The sequence below is a fragment of the Macrotis lagotis genome, chromosome 6 (genome assembly GCF_037893015.1).
Source record: "Macrotis lagotis isolate mMagLag1 chromosome 6, bilby.v1.9.chrom.fasta, whole genome shotgun sequence".
In the NCBI taxonomy this organism is placed as follows: Eukaryota; Metazoa; Chordata; class Mammalia; order Peramelemorphia; family Peramelidae; genus Macrotis; species Macrotis lagotis.
This window is the reverse complement of record NC_133663.1, coordinates 74,435,052-74,456,775: the sequence shown is the minus strand read 5'-3', so window position 1 is coordinate 74,456,775 and position 21,724 is coordinate 74,435,052. Positions and strand designations below refer to the sequence as shown.

Below are 21,724 nucleotides of genomic sequence, written 5' to 3'. Positions count from 1 at the left end.
CTATCTTGAAACAAAATTATTTCAGTAATGATAAATTCCCATAGTACCCATTGTAAATTATGTTCTTCCAAGCTATCAGTATGACTCCTTTTTTGCCACAAAAGTTTTACAGTGAAATCTTAAATTCTTCAACCTCTTTTAACCAAAAGCTTTATGCATGTTACAACAGGGGAATATATCAATTGATTTCTTTACCATCCACCAGTTTTCTATTTCATGTTTATTTTAAAGATGACTAGTATGAAACTCAGCATGGCCAGGCCCTTTTGAAGATCCTTGCTAATATTTCAAGGTTTAATTAGACAATTTTAACAAGGTAATTTGTCAGTTCTTCTCATTGTTTTTCCTTTTTTGACTGCATTTTTCTATTTGCTTCAGTGTAACTAATTTTGCTTCGTTGTGGGCTGAAATGATCCTTGAAATGTTTAACATCTTCTCACCAACAGCCCCTTCAATATTTCTAACAGTTATGGAAGTGTGCTTTTTAAGACACCACTCTCTTTTCCTCCCTATTCCTTAAGAAATATCATTTCTTAAGAAGCACAAAGTTAAAAATATACAAAGAGAGGAACAAATTATATTTGATACAAAACCTAGAACTCAACTAAATTGAAATATAATTAAAGGTGAGGAAGTTAGCTCAGTCTAGTGTCATGTAGTCAAGATTAGATGTTCTGAGTCAGTGGCTACAAATACACACTGCTGATGTCACAAAATTAAGCTCTATTAAAATGATTATGTATCCCAAGTAAGTCACTTGGTATATAGGTATATAGGTATACATATATATATGTATATATATATGTATCTATATTTATATCTATCAACTTATTTGTCTATTTATCTAATTAGCTATCTAGCTATCATCTATCTTCACAACTAGCTCTATCAGTTTTCAATTAATTGCGCCTTATTATGACCATTAGATATTCTTCATCTAATTTGATTTTCCTGTTTGGAAAGTTAGATCAAATATAAAAGAGATATTATGGATTTTTTTGAGAAGGTTCTGAAATATTTCAGGGCTTTACTTAAGTCAAGCAATGTCAATCACAAATAGGAAAATCAAGAGACTTTGCTCTCCTCTTCTGCCTTCTTTACCTCTTTCTTCTTTTCACTTTTCTTTCACCTCATTCTCTAATTGTTATTGCTAGTCTGTGCTTTGTTCATTTTAGAATTATGTATTATCTTCAAATTTGTAGTTTAATAATAATGAAATCATGAGATTGTGTTGTCTCAAGATCATTTACTTTGACTAGGGAACAATATATTTAAATCATCTGTCATAATAATGGATGAAGATAATTTATCAATAAATATAGAGTGCTAGGCTTAATTAGAGAAATTTAAGATTTATCATATTTCTCCATGTATAAGATGCACCTTAATTTTGAAAAATAATGAATTACATAAAGTTATTGAACTGAAGTTTTATTCAGCATGAAATTTAAGCACCTTCTGCTTATAACTTTCAGCCACCTTTTGGGGAAGCCTGGTGTATATAAGCATGCTTGGTCCATTCCATTTCATGAACCTGAAGCACCACCTATATCCTCCTTTGAAATCAATCACTTCTTTTTCATCAGCAATTCTTCCGGCCTCTTGCTGAACCATCCTGGTGGACACATAATTCTACTTGCCCTGTGTTCTTCAATCCATCTCTTCAATTCCCTTTTGAACTCAGGCCATTTGGCTGATTTGGATCTTATGGCAAGATGCCTGAGCATCTTCATTCCAGCTCTTCTTCCCATAGCCAGTCTTAGATTGTTTTCTCAGTTGGAGGAGAACCAAACTGACTTCCAGTGCACAATTTCCATTCACTTTGCAAACTTGATCACTTTGAACTTGAATTCAGCCCTTATGAAACTCTTTTCTGAGTCATTTCTGCAGAATGGGGCAGAACATAATCTAATATACTGGTAACAAATATGAAACAATGAGTACAAAGGAAAGTGCTAAAAAACCAGAAATGCAAGTAAAAAATCTATAACAATGAGTGCAAAAAGTGTGAAAAATGCAAGTAATAAAGTCTACAATCACTGTATAAGACACTTCCAGTTTTTAGACCCCAAATTTTCTGGAAAACAGTGCAGTTTATACATGAGAAAATTCATTACTCTCCCAATCCACATATAAACTAGCTGATCTCCCAGCATGAGGATAGTTTCATTTCCCCCTCAGGTCTCAGGGGTACTTTTGATGGTTTGATCTGTTTTTCATTACTACTTTCAGTTGGTTATTCATCCCAGTATGTTTTCCCCAATATTAGTGATTAGCAATTTCATTTAAACAAATAGAATCAATTAGATTTTACAAAATGTTATTTTTTTACTGAGAAATTATAACAAAAATAGAAGTTCAGATAAAATTGCCCTAAAAACTTTGTAATGCAAACTACCCTTTACAATCTTGATCTCTGAGTTGAGTAGGCTCAAATTCATTACAACTGTTTAGAGCTTTTGTCCCATCTAAATCATTTCTGTATATGAGAAAGTGATGGATCAATCACCATTTTCCCCACCCCCACCCGCTTGGCTGTCTTGGATCTATTTTGGACAACTGAAGGTCTCAAAGACTGTCCAAAAGTCTGGAAGAGACTGGCAACTGTATCTTTCATGGCTTACTGTTATGATCTTTAGAGGATTATAAGGTTTAATCTGTCTTCAATATTGCTCCAACCAAGGAAATCTCTGTCTGTCATTCATGGACGTATTGGTTTGAGGTTCTTCCAATTAAATTCAACTGAGGCTTTTCTCTCTTCTTTACAACCAAGAAAAGGAGGTGGGGGTGGGGACAAGAGGTTGAATTGTCTGGGCAATGCCTTTGGAATGAATCTTAGTTTGGTCTCAACAGATAGTCAACAGTCTATTTCTTCATCAGCTTGGAATTAATTTCAGAATGTCTATGTATTCCCAGATCAGGGTTCAGCATCTTCTATTTCCCTTTATTTTGCCTTTCTGGAAGTGAGATTCCCAACTTCTTTCATGTGACCAGTGGACAGAATGTGTTGGGTGTGTTCTGAAGTTGGATCTGCCATTAGCCAGGTGACTGTTATACCTGTAATCAGGGAGGCCTCTGTTGAAATTCTCCCTATGTCAATTATGCTGACATAAAGTAAGTCACCTAGAGTTTTGCACCTCAATTTCTTAATCTGTAAAAATGACATTGATAATAATTCCATCCCACAGGATGATTGTTAGGTTCAAATGAGAGTATCCTTAAAGTGCTTTGCAAACCTTTAAATTCTATATAAATGTTGGCTATTATTACTATTGTTATTGATATTATTAGCACTATTATTATGGGAAAACAGAATCTACAGCTTCTGTCAATAGTCCATGTCATTGTTTCACAGTCCTTAGAAGCAGAATTTTTGCTTTATCTCACAAAAGCATGTATTTTCAATTACCAACACACTAAAGGAGCTAGAAATGAGACATTTTATATTCAAAGCAATGCGGAGTTTTTCTAAACTGCTGAAACATGAAATAACCAAATAAACTTTATTATTTAAATGGATTTCTTAACAGCAGAAACCATATAAGATAACTTTTTAAACTTGTAAAACAATAATGTACTATAGTAATTTCACATCACGAGGCAGTGTGTATAAAGCTATGTAGCATAAAATATTTAGCATTTAAGGTATTAGTAAGGTTTTGTTAGACATGTTGGTAAGTATGCAGAAGTAGTTGTCTTGTTTCTGTGGCTCCATCTCACCTCAAAGAGTGAGATTCAGTTTATTCTTTTGGATGATAATAAATTTTAGCATCTGTACTTCATAATATACATATATATACACAAAATATATATATATATACACCATATAAGCACACAAACATATATGTTATCTAAAATATTACACATAGACACACCTACATATATCCATTTACACATAAATTTACACATATATGTGTAAATCTATATATATGCTTCTTTTCAGTTGCATCTGACTCTGTTGCTCATTTGGTATTTTCATGGCAAATTGAAATATGCAGCTTACAATATCTAATAGGTATCTGAGGCTGGATTTGTACTCATGAATGTGAGCTGTCCTGATGCTAAGCCCAGCATTCTATTCACTATGTGTATATATGAATTAATGTATGCATATTGTTCTGCCCATATAAGCATACAACATATATGCTCAATATGTACATAAATACATACATGTTCTATGGGTTAGCTCTTCCTATTCATTTAGTTATGATTACTAATTAACTGCACTTCTTTGCATCGCATTTTCCTTTGTTTATTCTTCTTTCTGTGATTAGTCTTTTCCCTCCCCAAAAGTCTGATCCCTGCCTTCCCCATCTGTCCTCACCTTTATTTTCCCCTCCCCAACAATATCTGTTATGCTCTTCCCCTCCTTTCTGTCATCTAGGTAAGATAGATTTCTCTACCTGAGTGTGAATATATGTGTATATTTCACTCTTTGAAATAATTCTGGTGAGAGTGAGATGCAAGCATTGCTAGCACCCCTATTTCCCCTCTACTGAAAAAGTTCTTTTCATTGTTCCTTTACATGAGAAAATTTGGCCCTTCTTCCATCTCCCAGCGCATCCTTCTTTCTCACCCCTATATTTCTTTTTTGAAGATTGTTCTACTACACCCAAAGGGCAACAAAAACGAGCATACCCTTTGATCCAGCAATACCACTACTGGGTCTGTACCTTGAAGAGATGATGAAAAAGGGTAAAAACATCACTTGTACAAAAATACTCAAAAGCAGCCCTGTTTGTGGTGGCAAAGAATTGAAAATCAAGTAAATGTCCTTCAATTGAGGAATGGCTTAGCAAACTGTGGCATATGTATGTCATCGAACACTATTGTTCTATTAGAAACCAGGAGGGATGGGAATTCAGGGAAACAAGGCAGAGATTTGCACGAACTGATGCTGAGTGAGATGAGCAGAACCAGAAAAACACCATACACCCTAACAGCAACATGGGAGTGATGGTCAACCTTCATGGACTTGCTCGTTCCATCAGTGCAACAATAAGGGACAATTTTGGGCTGTCTGGAATGGAAAATACCATCTGTATCCAGATAAAGAGCCATGGAGTTTGAAATAAATTCAAGACTATTCCCTCTAATTTAGGAAAAACCCCATATATTTTATTGTCTGATCTTGTTATCTCTTATACTTTTTGTTTCCTCCTTAAGGATATGTTTTCTCTCTCATCACACTCAATTTGGATCAATGTACAACTGGAAACAAAGTAAAGACTGACAGATTGCTTTCTGTGTGGGGTTGGGGAGAGGGAAGTAAGATTGGGGGAAAAATTGTAAAACAAAATCTTTAATAAAAAAATAAAATAAGTATTCCAACAAAAAAAAAAAGATCGTTCCAACACAATCAACTCACACTCTTCTTTTCTATCCATACAGATTCCTTCTAAGGGCCCTAATAGAGAAAAAGTCCTTAAGGAGTTTTATGTGTCCTCTTCCTATATAGGAATGCACATTGTTTAAGTCCATTGAGTCCTTTAATTTCTCTTCTGTCCTTCCCTCCTTCCCTTAATCCTCCCTTTCTTCCTTCAATTCCTTGCTTCCTTGTTTACTCCCTTCCTTCCTCCCTACTTCTCTCCCTCCCTCCTCCTTGGCAATCAGGGTTAAGTGATTTTTGCCCAGGTTCACATAGCTACTGAGACCATATTTGAACTATGTCCTCCTGGCTCCAGGGCCAGGATTTATTCACTGCACTACCTAGCTTCCCCATGATTTACTTTTTTTTTGAATTTATTGAGTCTTCTTTCTGTCAAAAATTTTATTCAGTTCTGGTCTTTTCATCAGTAATTAATGGAATCCTACTGTAATGCTGCAATATTATAGACCTTTCTTGTATATCTCCTGAGTTGGACTGGAAAAATGACTCTCTCTCTGTCCATTTGGGGCTCTACAAAATTTGATTTGAGGCATTAAAAGTTTTTGAGAAGAATGGTGAGATGGTTCAGCTAGGTTCTATCCTAAACTCTACCATTTTGGCTCTGCTTCCCATTATTAAACACTTTAAGACCAAGTACAGATTCCTGGGAGAATCAAAGACATTTTAAAATTGACATTGAGTAATTAATAACTGAATTCAACCATTCAGGTTTTTTTTGATATCACATGTACTATAATACAATTGTCAACCATATCTAAAAATAGCATGAGAAGTACTATCTGATACCTCTGTAACATCCAGGTGCATTATAGGTACCTTAATAGTCTGGTCAACTGTAGCAATCTAGCAACATTAAATTGTCAACAAAGGAAATGAGGCTCATCCGAAATTATCTCGATGAAGCCATCCTGGCTTTTTGTGACTAATTTGTATACCTTACTCTCATCCCTTAAAATAGGACATTTGTCCCTCTCCAATCTTGTGGCAGGCTTCCTATTTTCCAAGATTATTATTCTTATTTGTTAAGTCCCCTCTCACACATTGGTCACTAGAAAAACTACTCCATGTTCAAGCAATTCTGTGGGTCATCAATGAATCAAATCCATAGTTCAAGAGTTCCCACCATTGTTTATTTTTTTTCAATCAGCCAGAGGTGACATTAGATCAAAGAGGGTACATTCCAGGAATGGCTGACAGCTTGTACAACAGGAGGTATAATGTCATTTTGGGGGAATAGCAAGGAGATGAGTTTGATTGGAATGCAGAATGTGTTTAGGGGAGCATTGTATATTTACTCTGAAAAAGATAGACAAGAACCAGATGGTAAAAAACAAACAAACAAATAAAGAAAAGCAAAACACAAAACCTTTAAATGCTAAAGAGAGGCTCTATCTTCATATAGATATTATAGGCTGAAGCCCTAGGTTTATTTTCTTTCTTTGTCATATTGCCTCTACCATTCCAGAAAAAAATATCTTAAATTGACTTGAGTAAGTTTCCCCAGATAAAGGCAGAGTCCCAGCTTCCATCAGTCATGATAGATGGGAATCTTTAATTCATTCTACAGAAATTGTAGTAGGTGCAAAAGATTCACAAGATCTCATAAATAGTTATAGAAACATATAAAGCATTTAAATAGCCCATCAGTTTCATTCAGAAGGGAACTGAATTTGAGATTACTATCAGAGCAAGCTTTTTGACATTCTGCAGTATTATTGGTCCTCCAGTAATGGCTAAGACAGCCCTTACTGGACTAGTCATTTTTGTTTGTCTATTTGCAGAATGTACTGCAGTTTTTAACTGATAAAACTACCAAATGATTGAATTTGATTTGTATAATAAATTTGTATAACATCTAGTATAGTACTATAGTAAGAGAATCCATCAAAAATGTTTAATGATGTTGATGTTTAATATTAAATGTTTAATGTCTTAGGATCACAGGGTCATAGATTGAGATCCAGAAATTGTTTAGAAGTCCCCAATATATAACCATTCTTTACAAATAAGGAACTTTAATCCCATTAAGATGCACCAAGTTGCCCAAAATCACTGATTTGTAAAATAGTACAATCAGAATTGGCATTCTGACTCCAAATATAGAATCTTTTCTGTTATACTATACTGTTTTTCTTAAAATTTTGAGTAGGTTATTAGAATTGAGAGAGCAGTGAGGGTGAATGGTCAGCAGAGTCTTTAGCTCATCTGTTCCATACATATTGAAATCCCTTTTAAAATGCCCCTAAAGATCCAGTAATTGTTTTTACAGTTTTCTAATGAAGTGTGAAGTACTCTGATAGCCATCTCTTAATACTCCTTGATTGCCTTTCTTTGATCTGAAGTTGAATAGTACTTCAAATATACTAAGATAATAGAGGAAGGCAAAAAGAAAAAAAAAGTATACTTATATTTTAGTTGGCAAAACAACATCATCATCAGCAAGAGCAGCAGGAGCAGCACAATAAAGGAGTCATCCGTTCTTGGATATAAGATGTATCTTTTAATCTCAGTAGTGATTTCACAGATTTTTAGGGTGACTCAGTTACTTCATTCTTGAATTATACATAATTACTTCTGACATACACACATTCATTCATTCCTTCATTCATTCATTTGGTCAAAGATTAAAAAGTTTTATTATTGGTAAATTGCTCTATTAGGTACTAGGGGATATCCAATTCAAAATGATTAATCTCAGTTGACAGATCATGTTTCTTAGATTGCTCATGTGGAATCCTTTTAATTTTCTAAAATCTGTGTTAGATAATGTCAAATTGGTTTGATTTTCCCAAAATCATTTGTTACCTTGTACATTTTATGAGTGGCTAAATGAACATTCAGAATGAAAATTTGAACCAAAATAAATTTCATAATCAAACTTTGTACTACTTTAGGTGTATTGATAAGCATCTCAGCATATTGCTCTGCTTATAACCTTTTCCCTCTGGTATGGATCCAATCAAATTAATGCCCTTGATGTCACTCATACATAACTTGTTATACTCAATCTCTACCAGCAGTCTTTGCATTTGGTGTTATGGATCCTTTTAGCAGTCTAATATGACCTTTTAACCCTTCCACAATTATTTTAAATGCATAGTATAACATGCATGAGATTACAGAAGAAAACAAATATGTTGAAATCATTATAAATTTTTTTCCAAAAATGTATGGATCCCAAATTATACCTTTATTTATTGGATAATAGATTTAGGACCTGGAAATGACCCTAGAGGCTATTGTAGTCCTCAGTTTATAGATAAGAAAATTGAGTGTCAAGTGGGATTAGTGATTTTCCTGTGGTCAGTTAGTGAGGAGCAAATCTGTCTTTATCCAAAAAGATTGGTTAAATTGGTCTTTAACCAATCTGTCATTTCAGGAATGTTCTATGTGTTTTAACTTTATGGTTCAAATTTATTGGTCCCAAGAGGCTTTCTCCATTCCTATCTTACTCTGAAAACTTCTTTAATCTGCATTCTCTTAAAATACTGTTTATTTTATGGGATTGGATAGTTGTTCTCAAGTTGCTTCACTTATGTATGTCTTATTTTTTTAACATCTAAATTTTCCATTTCTTGAAATGCTTTCCATTTCTTGTGTCTCCATATCAGCTAGAATTGAGTTGTGAATGTGAAATGTACTCTATAATATTAGTATTGCTAACTAACTAATGGCTCACCAAGTGTTTGTCCAGCTTACTAAACATAACCTTTGTTTGTGTTTGCTAGTAGAGAGAACTTTTCCCCTCTACATCTATAGTCATTAAAATAATTCTTTTATATGAGTTACATAAATTCAGTAATTTCTTTCCTGGGGTCTCTACATATTAGTACTCTTTCCTCTTTCAAATGACCTTTTGTTTACTTATTGGAATGCATGTTGCATCAACCTTATAGGATGTAACTCCTTGAGGGAAAAAGTCATTTGGTTTGAGTTAGGGTTCTTGGCAGAAGTGTACGTATCTTAAGTTGGTGAGTGGCATTTGAAGCCCAGAGGAAATGGATATGAAAAATCCTTTGCAAATAGAGCAAAAAAACAAAATCTATACTTATGTACATGCAGAACATATTGTTTTGGAAAGTGAGAAGCAAAGGAAATTAGGTAATTTGGGGGATACTAGAGGAGAGGTTGAAGTTTAGTGTACAAGAAATTTTGGAAAGAATCTTCCAAACTGGCTTTGTGACTGGTATTTGTCTTTTAACAAACAATGCATATTAAAAAAGACATTGGTAAAAGTTATCTCTCAAACTTCTTCAAGTCACCAATGATTTTTGTTACCTTCACTAAAGGGACTAATTTATCATCTAGTCAAGTGTGTATCTGTCTGCCAAGAACACTGCAAAGCAACATATATCACACTCATTAGCAACAAGAATTTTGTTGGCCTTATTACATGTGTTTGAATAAGGAATTCATTTCAATCTGATATGTTTTACCTAGCATATTTTTCTTCTAATTAAGTCTATAAATGCACTCAGTTTCAGCTGCAATAAATTTGAGTTCCTAATATGTCTTCTAAAAGTCACAAAGCAGCATTACTAGATATTGCAATATGAATAATTCACTTTAGACTTTTCTTATTGTGGGGGAAAAAGCAGGAAAATCATAATAAAGGCTAGATTTGGAGTTGGCAAGAAACAGGTATATATCCTGTATTTGACACCTACTGACTTTGTGAACCTGAACAAGACATTCAACCTTTTTACCAGATTTTCTTCCTTCCCTTAAAATACTAAAAATAATATTTGAAGTATTCAATTCACAGGAATACTACTAGGCTCTATAGAAATACTCTACATTTACTTTTATCTTTACCTATATCTACATCCATGTATCTAACTCTATATCTATACCTGACTCTATCTCTTTCCTTATCCATATCAGTATTTATATCTATATATCTACCTCTGTCTCCATCTCTATCTTTATCCTATACACCTATTTCTATACCTACAACTATACCTATCTTTATCTTTGTCCTCATATGTATCTACCTCTATCCATATTTCTCTTTACCCATACTTATTCATACCCAATTCTATTTCAGTGCCTATATCTTCATATTCATCCTGTGCTTATTTCTATCCATATCTAGATGTTGCTATCTATATATCTATATCTATATATATGTCTTTACCTATATCTACAAACTTGAAGCTACGCATAATGCCTATATCTATATTCATCTCTATATCCATTTCTATATATCAATATCCACATCTTTCTCTGTCTCTATCCATAGCCATATCTATGCCTCTATCTGGTGCTTGACAAATTTTAGATCACTCTATAGAACTAAATTCTCCATCTGCCATAATTGGCAGAATTGTGTGTATTATAAGTTGGTCAGTAGCACCTGAAACATAGGGGAAAAAGATATGAAAAATCCAAAATAGGGAACAGAGAAAGACAACAAAAGCTGCAATTGAATAGTTAGAGGGAAATATTGTATTGGGGAGCAAGAAGCAAGAAAAAATAGGTAGTTTGGGGAGTACTTTGGGATATACATTATAGGTATTTGGGGTACAAAATAAAATGCAAAAATGTGGTGGACAGAAAACTGGGCTTGGAGTTAGGAAGAACTGGATTCAAATCAAACACTCACTCCCTCAGTTTCCTCTTCTGTCAAATGAGGAATTTGAATCTTAGCCTATCTAGCTCTTAATTCATCCGACTTAGAGCACTAATACTTAACAAGTATATGGGCCTAAGGCTTATTCTTCCAACCCTCACTGCTGAGGACTTCTGAGCTAGAAAAACAGGTCCTGATTTAACAATTACTTTTTCCATTATAGCTTCAATGAGGGGAGAAAGCAATAATGAAGTATCTATTTTTGGGTGCTCTGGATACAGTATAAAAGTGAGACAATACCTGCCTTCAAGGTGCTTACATTCTAGTAGAAGGAGGCAAGTGATTTATCTGAATGGTTGGTGACAGAGATTCCTAGAGTTTCTGAGTGGAGCCAGAGGTAACTGAAGAAGCAAAAGTGGTATTTTTTTATATATCAAGAACAAGAATTCTAGTGGTTGGGTAGCTGGAGTAAGTAAGGTGAATTTGCACTTGCCAAAAATGACAACTTTACCTTTGGATGGGGTTCAGCTATACTGATAAGTAGTTTGACTTCTAGAAAAACTATGGTATTAGTTTCCATAGAGGCCTGGATTTATCTGGGTGGCAGGACACTCAAGAGGAATGAGAACAGAGCTGCAACTGCCCATACTTTTAGGTGCTTGTAGCTCTTTTCCTACCTGTTTGAAGAAAATCAAAGAAAATTTTAGTATTTCTCAAGTTCAAGGTTAGGGGTGCTTAAACAGTAGGATTTTTTCCTATTATTTTGGGGGAAGGGGAGATCAATTACTATAAGAACTTCAAAAAATTTGTAAAAATAGGATGACAAATTCACATAGATGAAAGCATCAGTGAATTAGGAAACTTAAGAGTTCATAGAACCAAACCATAGAACCAAACCCTCCCAAAGCACAAATGATCCCTATTAATGGCTGAGTTAGACTAGGACCTTAGATTTTCTAACCTTTGCTTAAGTTTAAAAAATCCTATAACTTTGCCATCTCATGCAGACATTGACCTTGAATACTCCACATTTGAGAAAAATGTTTCCTTCAATATTGAAAAAGGTATTGATAATTCTGGACTCCTCCCAGTAGGAGTGGTTAATATTTTAATCATTTGGCGTGCTTCCTTCTCATTTCCCTTTTTCAGCAGAGGGAGGAGATTGCTTTCTGAGTCTTACATACTTTATAGAAATATGTATATTAAGTATTAATGGAGACAAATTTAAATGGTGCATTGGTACTGAATTTGACATACTTCACTTAACTGGGACAGTGGGACATGGAATTAAAGTTTCATTAATAATATTTATACAGAGCTATAGTAGCAACAGTAATTCATGTGGATACATTGTGGATAATATTTTATTCAAAGTTATATTACGATCTCCAAGAAACTTTCCTATAATATTAAAAGCAAACGAATGCTTCTTTAACTTACCCAATACAAAATATTGAATGCAGACAGTTTGTTTTTCTTTCTTTTTCTTTCTTTTCTTCCTTCCTTCCTTCTTTCCTAACTCCAAATCTTTGACATATGCTTGATTTTTGATTAGACAAAAGACTTCAATTTGAAATTGAGATTTTAAAATCCTTAAAAGGAAGATAGAACAGAGACTTGAAAGAGCAATGTGCTCTATTTTCCTATTTAGTCAAATCTTGAACTATCATAGCCAGAAGCATATTAAGAACTTACTGGCTTCAAATCCCAAATACTACATGTGAAGCCTCATGAGATTTTTACTAACCCAAGGTCACATTAATTTGCAATGGAGTTGAGAGTAGAGATGATGTTTCTTGACTCCCTATCAAATTCAAACAACTAGTATTTGTAAATACCATATGAGTTTAGTTTTTTATAATTAAATTAAATTTTATTTTATTTTTTGCAAGGCAATGGAGTTAAGTGGCTTGCCCAAGGTCACACAGCTATGTAATTATTAAGTGTCTGAGGCCAGATTTGAACTCAGGTACTCCTTATTTCAGGGCCAGTGCTCTATCCACTGTGCCACCTAGTCACCCCCTTCCTTTTTTAAAAAATAGAATAATTGATTCTATTTGATTTCATTTTACTTTGAGTTTATAGGCCTTATTTGAAACTCCTGAATGTTCCATTAACCTTTCTTCCTTTTCTCTCCTTCCTGTGCAGCATTGCTATACACCCTCGAAAAGAAATCTTAGTTTCCTGTAGTGAAGATCACCACTGGAAGATGGTGGGTCTCCCTAAAGGCAATGTAATCCTAACAGGTTGTGGTCACACTGATTGGCTTTCAGGCTGCTGCTTCCATCCAAGGTCAGTTTAAACATCCTCCTGAACCTGTGCTAATCCCTATTGGGAATGTGTTTGTTTGCTCTTTTCCCTGCCTCTCACTGATTTGATGACTCTCTTTCTCTATGCAATCTCATACCCTCCACTGAATTTCTAAACATGTAGATAAATGTTCCTCTGGCTTTCATTATGTTGACTTTAGATTGATTGCTTTTGGTATTTGGTACATCTGAAACTTAGTCCACATGCTGATGCATCTAACAAAGAGTAATAAGCTTTTCAGGACAAGCACTATTAATTCTCCTTTCACTCATAAACCATGAAAATACTGTATAGGTTTTTAGTCAATAATATATACCAAGTTTTGCATTCCTTGTGTTAATCTCACATTTTGTTTTTAGAATTATAATGTCTTCAAAGTTCAGAGGTACTGAAGATTTTGTAAATCAAGTGATTCAAGGGATCCTAAAAAGGATAAAGCACATAAAGAAGAAATAAGTTGCACATCCTAGTCCTCTAATTTTGGTGATTCATTTTATTTTAAGATGCAAAATTAGTAGAGAGAATAGATCCATGGGTTAACCCCCAAAGAGCCAAACAGTACCACGGTACCAACCTCAGAAGTAATTTAAACAAATTTATTGCTTATACAAGAGTATCTGCAAAGCCCCTAAACAGCAAAATCTGCTAGCGCAAATCTTCCCATGGTCAATTGTCACCTAATTCTGAATTTCTTTCATTATCATTCCTCTTCTTCATTATATATGAATTCTGTTATACTTTAAATATCTCAGACCTAGATTAAACTCAGACTTGATTTTTTGATCAATTTATAGCATTATCTGAACCAAAGCCTTTTAGATACTTATGTCATTGTTGTGACTTCTAAAATAGCTTTCTTGGAAGCAAAAATCCTACCATCACTATCCCACAACAGTGAGATTAAGAATATTTTGTCTCTTAAGCTTTTGATAATCCAATTAAAAGATGTTCAGAACTGATTTTTTTTTAAAATGGATAACAGACCAGAAAAAACTAAAATTTTAAATTTTAGAATAATTGCTATTTGATTTCATTTTGCTATTTCTTTAACCTTAAAAAGCAATGCTCATTACAGTTTTCATTTTGAGGATATCATTGTAGCCCTCTTTGTTCTTCATTTGGTTGCACAACTCATTTTTTTTAATTTTTTTAATTTTTTAAATTTTTATTAAAGATATTATTTGAGTTTTACAGTTTTCCCCCAATCTTGCTTCCCTCCCTCCACCCCCACCCCACAAATAGCACTACCTCAGTCTTCACTTTGTTTCCATGTTGTACCTAGATCTAAATTGGGTGTGATGAGAGAGAAATCATATCCTTAAAGAGAACAGAATTCTCAGAGGTAACCAGATCAAACCATAAGACATCTGGGTTTTTATTTTTTCCGAATTAAAGGGAATAGTCCTTGTACTTTGTTCAAACTCCACAGCTCCTTATCTGGATACATATGGTACTCTCCTTTGCAGACAGCCAAAAATTGTTCCCAATTGTTGCACTGATAGAATGAACAAGTCCTTCAAGGTTGAACATCACTCCCATGTTGCTGTTAGGGTGTACAGTGTTTTTCTGGTTCTGCTCATCTCACTCAGCATCAGTTCATGCAAATCCCTCCAGGTTTCCCTGAAATCCCATCCCTACTGATTTCTAATAGAACAATAGTATTTCATGACGTACATATACCACAGTTTGCTAAACCATTCCCCAATTGAAGGACATTTACTGGATTTCCAATTCTTTGCCATCACAAACAGGGCTGCTATAAATATTTTTGTACAAGTAATGTTTTTACCCTTTTTCCTCGTTTCTTCAGGCTACAGACCCAGTAGTGGTATTGCTGGGTCAAAGGGTATGCACATTTTTTTTGCCCTTTGGGCATAGTTACAAATAGCTCTCCAGAAGTGTTGGATGAGTTCACAGCTCCGCCAACAGTAAAATAGTGTCCCAGATTTCCCACATCCCTTCCAACAATGATCATTATCCTTCCTGGTCATACTGGCCAATCCCAGAGGTGTGAGGTAGTACCTCAAAGAAGCTTTAATTTGCATTTCTCTAATAATTAATGATTTAGAGCATTTTTTCATATGGCTATGGATTGCTTTGATCTCCTCATCTGTAAATTACCTTTGCATATCCTTTGACCATTTGTCAATTGGGGAATGGCTTTTTGTTTTAAAAATATGACTGAGTTCTCTGTGTATTTTAGAAATGAGTCCTTTGTCAGAATCATTAGTTGTAAAGATTGTTTCCCAATTTACTGCTTTTCTTTTGATTTTGATTACATTGGTTTTACCTGTGCAAAAACTTTTTAATTTAATGTAATTGAAATCATCTAATTGGTTTTTAGTGATGTTCTCCAACTCTTCCTTAGTCATAAACTGTTCCCCTTTCCATAGATCTGACAGGTAGACTAGTCCTTGATCTTCTAATTTGCTTATAGTATTGTTTTTTATGTCTATGTCCTGTAACCATTTGGATCTTATCTTGGTAAAGGGTGTGAGGTGTTGGTCTAATCTAAGTTTCTTCCATACTAACTTCCAATTATCCCAGCGGTTTTTATCAAAGAGGGAGTTTTTATCCCAGTGGCCTGACTCTTTGGGTTTATCAAACAGCAGATTACTATAATCCTCTCCTGCTTTTACACCTAGTCTATTCCACTGGTCCACCACTCTATTTCTTAGCCAATACCAAGCAGTTTTGATGACTGATGCTTTATAATATAATTTTAGATCTGGTAGTGCTAAGCCACCTTCTTTTGCATTTTTTTTCATTAAGCTCCTGGCAATTCTTGACTTTTTATTTCTCCATATGAATTTACTTACAATTTTTTCTAGCTCATTAAAGCAATTTTTTGGAATTTTGATTGGTAGGGCACTAAACAGATAGTTTAGTTTTGGTAGAATTGTCATTTTTATTATATTAGCTCTACCTATCCATGAGCAGTTGATATTTACCCAGTTATTTAAATCTGATTTAATTTGTGTGAGAAGTGTTTTATAATTGTTTTCAAAAAGATTCTGAGTCTGTCTTGGTAAATAGACTCCCAAGTATTTTACACTGTCTGAGGTTACTTTGAATGGAATTTCTCTTTCTAGCTCTTCCTGCTGTTTCTTGCTAGTCATATATAGGAAAGTTGAGGATTTATGGGGGTTTATTTTATAACCTGCAACTTTGCTAAAATTGCTAATTGTTTCCAGTAGTGTTTTAGATGGTTTCTTACGATTCTCTAGGTAGACCATCATGTCATCTGCGAATAGTGAGAGTTTTGTCTCTTCCTTCCCAATTCTAATTCCTTTAATTTCTTTCTCTTCTCTAATTGCTGATGCTAACATTTCTAATACAATATTGAATAGTAGTGGTGATAATGGGCACCCTTGTTTAACCCCTGATCTTATTGGGAATGCCTCTAGCCTCTCCCCATTGAGTATAATGCTTGTTGACGGTTTCAGATAGATACTGCTCATTATATTAAGGAACAGTCTATTCCTATACTCTCTAGTGTTTTTAATAGGAATGGATGCTGTATTTTGTCAAAAGCTTTTTCAGCATCTATTGATATGATCATATGGTTTCTGATAGGTTTGTTGTTGATATAATTGAGTATACTAACAGTTTTCCTAATATTGAACCAATGCTGCATTCCTGGAATAAATCCTACTTGATCATAATGGATTATCCTAGTGATGACTTGTTGTAGTCATTTTGCTAAGATTTTATTTAGGATTTTTGCATCTGTATTCATGAGGGAAATAGGTCTATAATTTTTTTTCTCTGTTTTAACTCTTCCTGGTTTAGGTAGCAGTACCATATTGGTTTCATAGAAAGAGTTAGGCAGAGTTCCATCTTTCCCTATTTTTCCAAAGAGTTTATATAGGATTGGAACCAATTGCTCCTTAAATGTTTGGTAGAATTCACTTTTGAATCCATCAGGCCCTGGAGATTTTTTTTTAGGGAGTTCACTAATGGCTTGTTGAATTTCTTTTTCTGAGATAGGGTTGTTCAGGTATTTAATCTCTTCTTCATTTAACCTGGACAGCTTATATTTTTGTAAATATTCATCTATTTCACTTCGATTATCAAAAATATTGGCATAAAGTTGGGCAAAATAACTTCAAAATATTACTTTAATTTCCTCCTCATTGGTGGTGAGTTAACCTTTTTCATTTATAATACTAGCAATTTGGTTTTCTTCTTTCTTTTTTTAATCAAATTGACCAGAGGTTTATCAATTTTATTGTTTTTTTCATAATACCAACTTTTGGATTTATTTATTAATTCAATAGTTTTTTTGCTTTCAATTTTATTAATTTCTCCTTTGATTTTTAAAATTTCTAATTTGGTATTTGATTGGGGATTTTTGATTTGTTCTTTCTCTAATTTTTTTAGTTGCATGTTTAGTTCATTGATTTCCTCTTTCTCCAATTTATTCATATAAGCATTTAGAGCTATAATATATCCCCTGAGAGTTGCTTTGAATGAATCCCATAGGTTTTGGTATGTTGTTTCATTATTATCATTATCTAGGATAAAATGGTTAATTCTTTCTACAATTTGTTTTTTGGTCCACTCAGTTTTTAAAATGAGGTTATTCAGTTTCCAGTTTGCTCTGGGTCTATATCTCCTTGGCCCAGTATTGCATATGACTTTTATTGCATTGTGATCTGAGAAAGATGTATTCACTATTTCTGCCTTTCTGCAGTTGATCATTAGGTTTTTATGCCCTAGTACATGGTACATTTTTGTATAAGTTCCATGTACTGCAGAGAAAAAGGTATATTCCTTCCTATCCCCATTCCGTTTCCTCCATAAGTCTACTATATCTAATTTTTCTAACAATCTATTTACCTCCCTAATTTCTTTCTTGTTTGTTTTATGATTTGATTTATCTAGATCTGATAGCGGGAGGTTGAGGTCTCCTACTAGAAGAGTTTTGCTGTCTATGTCTTCCTGTAATTCTTTCAGCTTCTCCTCTAAGAATTTGGGTGCTGTCCCACTGGGTGCATATATATTCAATATTGAAGTGACTTTATTGTCTATGGTACCTTTTAGGAGGATAAAGTTTCCTTCCTTATCTCTTTAACGCTATCTATTTTTGATGCTGCTTTTTCTGAGATAAGGATTGCTACCCCAGCTTTTTTTAATTCATCTGAAGCAAAATATATTTTGCTCCAACCTTTTACCTTTACTCTATATGTATCTCTCTGCTTCAAATGAGTTTCTTGTAAGCAGCATATTGTAGGATTCTGGGTTTTAATCCACTCTGCTATTTGCTTATGTTTTAAGGGAGAGTTTATCCCATTCACATTTAAGGTTATGATTACTAATTCTTTATTGCCCTCTGGGCTATCTTCCCTCTGTTTTTATCTTTCCCCCTTTCCCCCCTTTTACCCATATTCCCTAGTATTTTGTTTCTGAATACCACCCCCTTCAGTGTGTTTGCCCTCCTATATCACTCCCTCCCCTTTCTTTCCCCTTTCCCTGTTCCCTTCCCTTCCTTCTGTTATTTCCCCTTATTTCCTCCACTCCCCTTCCCTTTCTCTGTCCCCCCTCCCCTTTTCCCCTTTTACTTCTTGAAAGGTTAGATGTTTTATAAGTTAACTGAGTATGTGTAGGTTGACTTTAAGCCAAGTCTGATGAGAAGAAGATTCAGGTGTTTCTCTTCTACTCCCTTCTTCCCCTCTATTACCATAAGTTTTTTTGTACCTCTTAGTGTAATGAGATTTGTCCCATTCAGTCCCCTCCCTCCTCCCATCTCTTTCCTGTCCCCCCTTTTAGGGAGGTAGTGTATTTTTTTTTAGATCATTCTATCTAAGTCATAGAAAATTCTGAGTGTCTGACCCTTCTAGTTCAGTATATTCTGTTGAACAGAGACCAAATTCCTGAGAGTTTTTATTAGAGTCTTTCTCCCTGGTGGAGTTAAAGCCAGTTACATCCCATTAGATATCAGTCTCATAGATAGGTCATGGATGTCCAGCATTTCTGGCTACGTATATTCTCTCTGTTAGAGTTACATTTCTCAGGATTCTCAGGATTTATGAGAGTCTCTACCCCCTCCATGCTGGGATATAGCCAGTTTCAACTTGCTGGATTGCATTTTTTTTCCTTTTACCACCCCCCCCCTTTTTTTTACCTTTTCATGTGTCTCTTGAACCTCCTGTTTGATATCCAAATTTTCTGTTTAGCTCTGGTCTTTTCATCAGAAATTTTTGGAATTCTTCCATTTTGTTAAATGTCCATCTTTTTCCCTGGAAGAGAAGACTCAGCTTTGCAGGAAAGTAGATTCTTGGCTGCATTCCAAGCTCCCGTGCTCTTCGAAATATCTCGTTCCAAGCCCTTCGATCCCTTAAAGTTGTTGCATCCAGGTCCTGCGTGATCCTTACTGTGGCTCCTTGATATTTAAATTGTTTCTTTCTGGCTGCTTGCAGGATTTTCTCTTTTATCTGATAGTTCTGGAGTTTGGCCACAACATTCCTTGGTGTTTTCCTTTTAGGATCTTTTTTCTGGTGGGGATCGATGTACTCTTTCAATAACTACTTTGCCCTCTGATTCCATGATGTCAGGGCAGTTTTCCATCACTAAATCCTGTAATATTAAGTCCAGGCTTTTTTTCTCTTCAATGTTTTCAGGAAGTCCTATAATTTTCAGGTTTCCCCTCCTCGATCTATTCTTGAAGTCAGTGGTTTTGTTGATGAAGTATTTCACATTTGCTTCTATTTTTTCTATTTTTTGATTTTGTTTAACTGACTCTTGCTGTCTTGTGGAGTCATTAGTTTCTGTAGACTCCATTATTTTTTTGGGGGGAGGAATTTTCTTCATTAACCTTTTCCAATTGGTCGATTCTACTTTTGAAAGAGCTTTCCATTTGACCAATTGAGGTTTTGAGAGAATTAATTTCTTTTTGCATTTGCTCATTTGAGGATCTGAGAGAATTATTCTCATTTTGCAAGGTATTAATTGTCTCCCCCAGATTTTCCAGTTGATTTTTAAACTCCTTCCTTATTTCTTCAAGGAAGTCTTTATGTGCTGGAGACCAGGTTGTATTCTCCTCAGAGGTTCCAGGTCTCTCTGGGTTGGGGTCTTTCCCTTCCAGGAATTTTTCTATGGATCCACCTTTTCGCTGACCCTTCTTCATTATGCTAAGACCTTGAGTTGGGTGGGGCTGGTTCACCTGGGCTTGGGATCTCTAAAGGCTTTACTGAGTGCAGTTTCTCTGCCTGGCCAGTAGGAGGAGCTGGTTGCCCTCTCTGGGGTGTCTGTGACCTTGGTTGTGAGGCCTTCTCCCTTTGCTTGAGGGAGGGAATTGGAGCTATTGAATTCTTTTGCCTTCAATTAGTGGTGGGCTTTACCCTGGCCTGAGGTGATTCCTTAGCTGGGCTGGTTCTTTTGCTCACACATCTGGGCCTGAGGCAGAAATAATTTGCATTTGTTTGGGAGGAGGACTCAGTGCAATGGAAGAGTGGGCTCAGACCTGAGGAGCCCAGGGATGGTGTCCGCAGCTCTCCTGCACCAGAACTCTTCCCCCAGCCTGGTCCCCGAGCTCCAGGGGGACAGCACCAACACCAGCGCCTCTGCTTCCCCGTGGACCCAAGGCCCCTTCGTCCAGCCCCATCACTGATCCAGCAGGTCCTGCTCTCAGGCCCTCAGACTCCCGGTTCCGATTCAGCTGTTGGTCTGGCTGATCTCCCTTGGGAGGTCAGACTCACCTGCTTGTACTCAGCCAAGGCTGCTGCGGGAGAAAAATCCTGAGGTAGATTTTCCTCTCCTGGCTTTCTGGGTTTCCTGGTTCAGATTTCTTTTAAGAGGTTTGTTTCATGTGTTAGATGGGGAAGAGATCAGGAGACTTTAGAACTGTGCCTGTCTTCTCTCTGCCATCTTGGCCCTGCCTCCTGCACAACTCATTTTTGCACATACTTCTAAGTCTATTTAAATCAACTGATCAACCAATCAGTGTTCAAATTGGCACCTCCTATTTTTGGCACTGTCCAATTCCCTAACATAAAAATCAACAGCAACTACAACAAAAACCCCTAGTGTTGAATTGAGTATAATTGGAACCCCAATAATCAATTTAATCAGATTCAAATGTTACTATACTTTAAAATGAATTAGGCAGTCAAAGGTTTTTTTTTTTTTAATTACGTATATGCTAGGCCAGGTGTTGTGATAGTCATGGGGAATACTAACAAATTAAGTGAATAAAACAAATTTCTACTCCCAAGGAGCTTACCCTCCTATGGAGGAGACAAAATAGTCATTGGTAAGTACATATAGAGAGAATAAATAAATAAAAACCAAATACAAGGGAGGAAGAGGGATACTTCCTCTTGGGCAATGCTAAAACTACGATTCTATGAGATGGAGGTAAGGGGGGGGATTCCAGATGTGTGGGAGGGCCAGTGAAGACATAGGGAAGCAGAAGAGGATGTCTTGCATGATTACTCTAGGGCATCTAGCAC

The 21,724-nt window shown here is 35.3% G+C and overlaps 1 protein-coding gene across 1 annotated transcript in view; it reads left to right on the top strand.

Annotated features, from left to right (window-relative positions):
- Positions 1–21,724, top strand: part of SPAG16 (sperm associated antigen 16) — a 1,328,678-nt gene that overhangs the window by 537,823 nt on the left and 769,131 nt on the right. Inside the window, exon 11 of the mRNA XM_074191443.1 lies at positions 13,110–13,253. Within this exon, the coding sequence (XP_074047544.1) occupies positions 13,110–13,253 (144 nt within the window). The remainder of the gene's footprint in view (positions 1–13,109; positions 13,254–21,724) is intronic.